This window comes from Gymnoscopelus braueri, assembly GCF_963280865.1.
Source record: "Gymnoscopelus braueri genome assembly, chromosome: 2".
Taxonomy (NCBI): Eukaryota; Metazoa; Chordata; class Actinopteri; order Myctophiformes; family Myctophidae; genus Gymnoscopelus; species Gymnoscopelus braueri.
Window position 1 is genome coordinate 3,109,955 of NC_137604.1, and position 7,619 is coordinate 3,117,573.

The 7,619-nt window shown below is 41.3% G+C and overlaps 1 protein-coding gene across 1 annotated transcript in view; it reads right to left on the reverse strand.

Moving 5' to 3' along the window:
• Nucleotides 1-4,982, reverse strand: part of LOC308075913 (phosphorylase b kinase regulatory subunit alpha, skeletal muscle isoform-like) — a 39,325-nt gene extending 34,343 nt beyond the window's left edge. Inside the window, exons 1-2 of the mRNA XM_080415911.1 lie at nucleotides 4,705-4,982; nucleotides 2,783-2,941 (exon numbers count right to left, since the gene is read on the reverse strand). Of these exons, the coding sequence (XP_080272037.1) occupies nucleotides 2,783-2,941; nucleotides 4,705-4,782 (237 nt within the window). The 5' untranslated portion in view covers nucleotides 4,783-4,982. The remainder of the gene's footprint in view (nucleotides 1-2,782; nucleotides 2,942-4,704) is intronic.
• Between the last annotated feature and the right edge of the window lie 2,637 nt (nucleotides 4,983-7,619).

Sequence of the window (7,619 nt, forward strand, 5' to 3'; positions counted from 1 at the left end):
TCCATAACATTTTAGTCTATTTTATTTGTTGACGAAATTGTCAATATATTTAGTCTCAGTTTTAGTCATCATAGCTTAGTTTTATTTAGTTTTTGTCAGTGAAAAAAGGAAGTCGACGAACATTTTTCGTCATAGTTTTAGTTGACTAAAATCAACACTGGAGCGGAGCCCCATTATTGCTAAATGCACCCCAGAGAGAGAGAGAGACACAGAGAGAGAGAGACATGTCCTGACATTCACGGCTCGTTTGGCTGCAACCCGAGACCAAGACTTGTGGCCCTTGGCATTTAGACACCCCCCACACACACACACACACACACACACACACACACACACACACACACACACACACACACACACACACACACACACACACACACACACACACACACACACACACACACACACACACACACACACACACACACACACACACACTTTCCCTGAACTTTCTAGGCAGGCTTTCTGTCTGACACTAAACGTGTTGCTGTAGGAACTGAAGCTATGTGTTTCACTGTTGTCGGGAGGAACAACCGTGTGTGTCCAACAGCAACACCGTTGCTATTTTATTATCATTTAAAAAAATATTCTAAAATAATTGCCCGTCTACAACGCGTCGCAATTGTGAGCTTGTAGATCTGCTATTTTCACTACTTTTGTGCGACACCCTTGCATATCGTCTCTGTCGGGTAGAAACCTCATATGTCCAAAACTGTTACTTTTCAGTATTCAAATTCAAAAGCACCAAAAGTAGCAGATCTACAAGCTCAAAACGTGTCGCTTCACCGCCGTGCTTCAGTTGTAGATCTGCTACGTTTGATGCTTTTGTAGTGTGATTGAGTAGGGCATTAACTTACGAAAAAAACAACAAAAAATGAATACTTGATTAACAGTTTGCAAAGACAAGCAAAGGGAAATACAGTTCAATACAAGGTCTGTTAGGAGGATTTAAAACCCAAGAAAGCACTATGGCTCGTTTCCATTGGGGTCCTTTGGGTTATGATGAAGTAGGGCATTCATTTAAGAGAAAACATGAAAAGTCAAAACATGGAGATACAAGGTTTCTGCCCGACAACAACGATTTGTTGTGCGACTAGCTTTAGAGCTGTAGCTGTGAAAGCTGATGGAAGAAGTAAGAAACAATAAATGCATTTTTTTTTTTACCAATCATTCCCTCTATAGCGGCATATATCAGCCACTGGAGCAGTGTGATGGTGTGGTAGTGTTTGGGCTGTATTCTTGACAAATACCTGACAGGTGAAAGCATGGCATGAAAGGTGATCAAAAAAGTAAATCAGAGAACAAGATAAGATTTTTAGGCAGAATTTCCAATTTTGTCAACAAAAGTTCTCTCAGGACTCTTTCAGGAGTCCTCATTCCCCTCTTTGACTATGCTTGCACCTCTTGGTACTCCAACATCTCAATGTCACTGAAGACTAAGCTTCAAACCTCCCAAAACAAGCTGATTCGACTACTTCTCGGCCTGGGGCCCATGACCCACCTTTTTCCAACACATGTTGCTAGCCTAGGATGGCTCAGGGTAGAAGACAGGGTTAAACAACAAAAAATGGGATTGGCTTTCAGTCAATGCGACTTTGCCATCAATGCCCTCAATACCCGCATATCTGACTAAATACCTCCAAAGGTTTTGCGACATTTTATACGTTGATGAATTGAATACCTAGGACCCCAATGGAAACAAGGCCGCAAGGACTTTTTTGGTGTTTAGACAAAGTGTTTGACTGTATTCGGACTGTAAAATAGCAGATCGACAAGCTCACAACCCTGTTCCAGTTAGCCTTGTCCTCTAGTTAAGTGATGGGTGTTGTGGTGACATGTGTTACCTGTTCCAGTTCATAGGCCTTGTCCTCTAGTTAAGTGATGGGTGTTGTGGTGACATGTGTTACCTGTTCCAGTTTGTAGGCCTAGTCCTCTAGTTAAGTGATGGGTGTTGTGGTGACATGTGTTACCTGTTCCAGTTTGTAGGCCTAGTCCTCTAGTTAAGTGATGGGTGTTGTGGTGAAATGTGTTACCTGTTCCAGTTCGTAGGCCTAGTCCTCTAGTTAAAGGGATATTTCACTTTAAAAAAAACTTTTGTTCATTTTATAGTCTACTCAGGCTTTTGTGAGCCCCCCAGACCGTTTTTAAGTTGTGTGATTCATTGTTTTGATATTTGATATTCATTTTATCAGACACGCCCCCTTCCTATACAAACCCATTATAACTTCAAACTCCATTTTTAACATGTTAGATTCATCAAAAACACCCGTTCTTGGTTCTGGTGACTCACCCTGCCCTCCTAATGAGCGAGGGGGTCGTGTTCTTTTGATTACTTTTTTCATTTATTTTATTTAATTTTTTTATTGTATTTACTTTTTTTAATTTAAAAAAATATATATTAAAAATAAATGAATAAAGTTAACGAAAAAACACGGCCCCTCGCGTATTAGGAGGGCAGGGAGAGTCACCAGAAAAAAGGACGGGTGTTTTTGATGAATCTAACATGTTAAAAATGGAGTTTGAAGTTATACGATACGATAATTGTATAGGAAGGGGGCGTGTCTGATAAAATGAATATCAAATATCTAAATAATGAATCAAGCAACTTAAAAACGGTCTGGGGGCTCATAAAAGCATGAGTAGATGATAAAATGACCCAAAGTTTTTTTTAAAGTGAAATATCCCTTTAAGTGATGGGTGTTGTGGTGACATGTGTTACCTGTTCCAGTTCGTAGTCCTTGTCCTCTAGTTAAGTGATAGATGTTGTGGTGACATGTGTTACCTGTTCCAGTTCGTAGGCCTTGGCCTTGTCCTCATCGCGGTCAGCGTTCTTGCGGTAGGCCAGGCTGAGGCCCCACACCGACAGGATGCAGTACACGTTGTCTCTGACCCACGCATGAGGACTGTCCTCACAGCCCGGGAGCAGACCTGTTACTGGGTCCTAATGACACACACACACACACACACACACACACACACACACACACACACACACACACACACACACACACACACACACACACACACACACACACACACACACACACACACACACACACACACACACACACACACACACACACACACACACACAGGTTTGTATTACTATGCTTGTGAGAACATCAGCATTTTAGGACAGCTATTTTATGAATTACATTTTCTTTATACATTTTGCCGTTTCGTAAGCCTAAAGCTGAAAAATAGCAGGTCTACAAGCCCATGCACAACACGTCGCAGCTTGACGCGCTGGCACGCAACTATAGTATAAATCTTGTTTAACTCCAATTCCAACCCTTAAACCTAACCTCTAAATGTCTAACACATCCAAGTGGGTTAGGTTTAGTAGTTTGTCAGTTTAGTTTAGTAGTTAGTTAGTTTAGGGATTATGGCTCTTTTCCTTTCTTTATGTTTCCATTATAACCAGAACCAAGGAGGGGGTATGTCATGAAGACAAGCTAATAATGAAATGCTTAAATAGCAGATCTATAAGCTCACAATGTGTCGCATCACAATACTTTGGGAGCTGGAGGTGGCAGAATTGAGGATGCTACGATCTTCATTAGGAGTGACAAGGATTGACATGATCAGAAATGACTACATGAGAGTATCAGGTGACAGATACAGAGGACATTTAGGTGACACAGAGGACATGCAGGTGACAGAGAGGACATGCAGGTGACAGAGAGGACATGCAGGTGACAGAGAGGACATGCAGGTGACATGCAGGTGACAGAGAGGACATGCAGGTGACAGAGGACATGCTGGAGTGACAGAGGAAGACACAGATAACATTAGCAGATGGAAACACATGATCCGCTTTTTGAGGTATTCACAAAAGCCTGAGTAAATGTTAAAATGACCCCAAACATGTTTGAAAGTGAAATATCCCTTTCTGTGAGTTGAGTGTGACAATCCTTTGGACAACCAAAGAGTACACACGCCTGCATGCCGTGTTGAGGATGACACATGTATTTGTTTAGTATAATCCAAGTGTGACAAAGGCTTTATTTTACTCTCTGCATTTCTGCTGGACATGTCAACCAGCACCAGACCATGTCCAGTGTGCTTCGGTCCACCTACCCAGAACACACGCACACACGCACACACGCACGCTAGCATAACACACCTACGCTTTGTTTGTTTAGTTGTTGTACAGAGGTACAGTAATAATGGATATAAATTGCAAGTGTGTTTGTCTGTTGGTAGACGGATAGCTTCAGTTCCTGAAGCAACATGTTTACTGTCAGACAGAAGGCCTGCCTAGAAAGTTCAGGGAACGTGTGTGTGTGCGTGTGTGCGTGTGTGTGTGTGTGTGTGTGTGTGTGTGACGTCAAGGACGTGCACAGATAGACTCTAGGTGGTGCTAGAGCACCTGCCCTTTGCCCTCTGGACCAGAAGTGCCCTTTTGGAAAAAAAATCTAAAAATTATAATAATTTATTTTGTTTAGTTTACAGTATGTGGCCCATGGTGACGTCGATCAATTCTGGATTAAAAGCTTCTAACATATTAACAATTCCCCAAAATGTGCATTGTAATTTTGCCAGATAAATCTCACACTACTAGGGCAGCCAGGGGTTCTGCACGCCACACAAGGTGCCCTTTTTTTCTACTTGAGCACCTGCCCCTCAAAATGTTTGTGCACGCCACTCTGTGCACGCGTGTGTGTGTTTGTTTGTGTGTGTGTCCCTGCGTGGGCTCTCTACCTGGTGTCTGAGGATGGTCTTCTGGATGTTGCGTGCATAGTTGTCGAGTTTAACTCCAGAATTACTTCTGCTCCTCATCGTGTCTGTCTGTCTGTCTGTCAGTCAGGTACTCTGTCTCTCTGTTAGTGCAGTTTTACAGAGAACCTGTCTATCTGTCTGTCTGTCTCTCTGTCTGTGTCTCCAATGTTGCGGTCTGCTCTGTCCTCTCTTCTCCCTCTCTCTCTATCCCTCTCTCTCTCTCTCTCTCTCTCTCTATTCATATTCTCTCCACAGCTCTCTCTACCTCTCGGCCACTCGTATATCAGTGGGTTTACAGGCCTGGGCTTGGTGAAATGTCACGGTGCCTCACACTGAGGCTCTGGGTTGGATCGAGTGTGTATCCGTTGCTACAAATAGAACTGCTTCGGTTCTGTCAGGAGGTCAACCTGCTGGAACACTTTGCTCTGCACACAGCTCAAATCAAACTAATTAAACACTTGAACACCAGTGTCCGTATTCTAGGGGGGGAACAACATTAGCACCAAAAAAATTGCAGATCTACAAGCTCACATAGATCGGCATTTTTTTCTGGCAAAGAGATTTTGATGTAGACGGCAAAATGTGGTCGAAGTGCATGTTGTAATTCAAGTCCAGTTCACTCTAAGACTACAGGGTTAAAGGGATAGTTCACCCCAAAAAAAGCCTTTTTTTCCCTATCGATTAGTCACCCCATGAAGACTTGAATTCATAGATATTTTTGTAGTTTTTGTCTCATTCCTAAGCCAATAATTTGATGACCGGCGGCGGTTCCGGTAGGAGACACGAAGAGTCTCCCATGTGTCTCCTACCGGAACCGCTGGTCATCAAATTATTGGCTTAGGAATGAGACAAAAACTAAACAAATATCCATGAATTCAAGTTTTTTGGTTGAACTATCCCTTTAACTACTGCAAAACAGGCCCCTACCACACACTTTTAAAGTCAATCGTAGCCAATCTGAATGGAATCGGACAAATCAGACAGATACATCTTGATCACGTGACCACAGAGATACTGTGTACCGATTTGAGTTTGACTTTTGGACAACATCTCTAGGAAGAAGTGTGTTTTAAAGAAAACGTGAAACGCCGGAAAATCTTATCATGCAAGGCATGCAGGCGGAAATGACAAGATTGATTTATTGTACGACCTATGGTTCAAGAGTTATAGGCCAAAAAGTGAAGTGGTCTGTTATAGCGCCGCCATGAGGCCGATTTGAAATGATTTAGGGGTTCTTCCTTGTCGTGCAAAGTGTGCAAAGGTGATAGTATAACTGTATAAGTTAAATAGTAATACCATACTGTAGTATCTAACTGTAATATGTAATATAAATTCCAAACTATAACTGTAATATTGCATGTAATACCAAACTGTACTACTATGTAACTGTAATATGTAATAATAATACCACACTGGAGTATCTAACTGTAATATCAAACAAACCTTATGTGTAATATGTAATGTGAATACCAAACTATACCATACTAACAGTATATTGAATATAATACCAAAATGTGCGATGTAACTGTATTATCTAATAGTAATACCGCACTGGAGTATCTAACTGATTATGTAATATGAATACCAAACTATACTATAACAGTAATATTTAATATAATGCCAAACTGTGCTATGTAACTAATATTTAAATGATCATACTAGTGTTACTACATGTCACTGACAACATTGACCACATAGTTTCAATATAAAACTGAAATAATGATGTTATTTTTGACATTCACGTGATTCACTAGACATTCTGAGAAGAAGCAGACGTTCCAGCTCAATGTATTGGTTATGCTTTGATCCTATCAGGGGTCAGGTGTGTGTGTGTGTGTGTGTGTGTGTGTGTGTGTGTGTGTGTGTGTGTGTGTGTGTGTGTGTGTGTGTGTGTGTGTGTGTGTGTGCGTGCATGTGTTTGTGTTTGATACCATCACACACAAAGAGGTGTCTGTTGGATGGGTTGTGACTACAGCATGACTTATAAGATCCATTAAGAGTATGATCAGAAATACACACACACAAATGCACGTACACAAACAAACAAACAAACATGCATGCGCACACACACACAAACAAACACGAACACACCCACACACACACACACACACACACACACACACACACACACACACACACACACACACACACACACACACACACACACACACACACACACACACACACACACACACACACACACACACACACACACACACACACACACACACACTTCCCAAGCCACCTCCTTCTTACAATGTTGTTCTCCCAGATGGAGCAGAGATCATTATTTTAAAAAGACAGACAGACAGACAGACAGACAGACAGACAGACAGTAGATCATAAACTTGGATCTGGTCCTGAAGAACCATCTATAAGGTCAGTGCTCTCTCTGTTCACATCATCTAAACTGTCAATGTTCATCATTAACCTCCGAGTGTGTGAAGAGGGACCTAAAATGATGCATGTTTTACCCTCTGAGGTCGTGTGAGCAGTGGTGGAAAAAAGTACTCACAATTAAGTAAAAAGTAAGTAAGTACTGAAAATTGGACACACTCAAGTAAGGTAAAAAATACCTCAAAGTTTAACTTAAGTACAGTACTTGAATAAATGTACTTAGTTACTTTCCACCACTGCGTGTAAGCGATATGTTTTGCTTTGGTTAAAACTAAAAGTTCTATATTGTGCTATAGCTATTATCGCTATAGTGTTTGTAACAGTAACAGCTCTTTAATACACTGGTTTCTAAACAATGGGTCAGGACTCAGGACACATTTCTGGGATGCCGACCTATTTTTATGATTATTATTATTGAAATAGGGCTTAAGTGATTTATATTTTTGCACGTTTGGTCCATGAGGAGAAGCCATATTTCTCTTGAGAGAGTATATCCATTT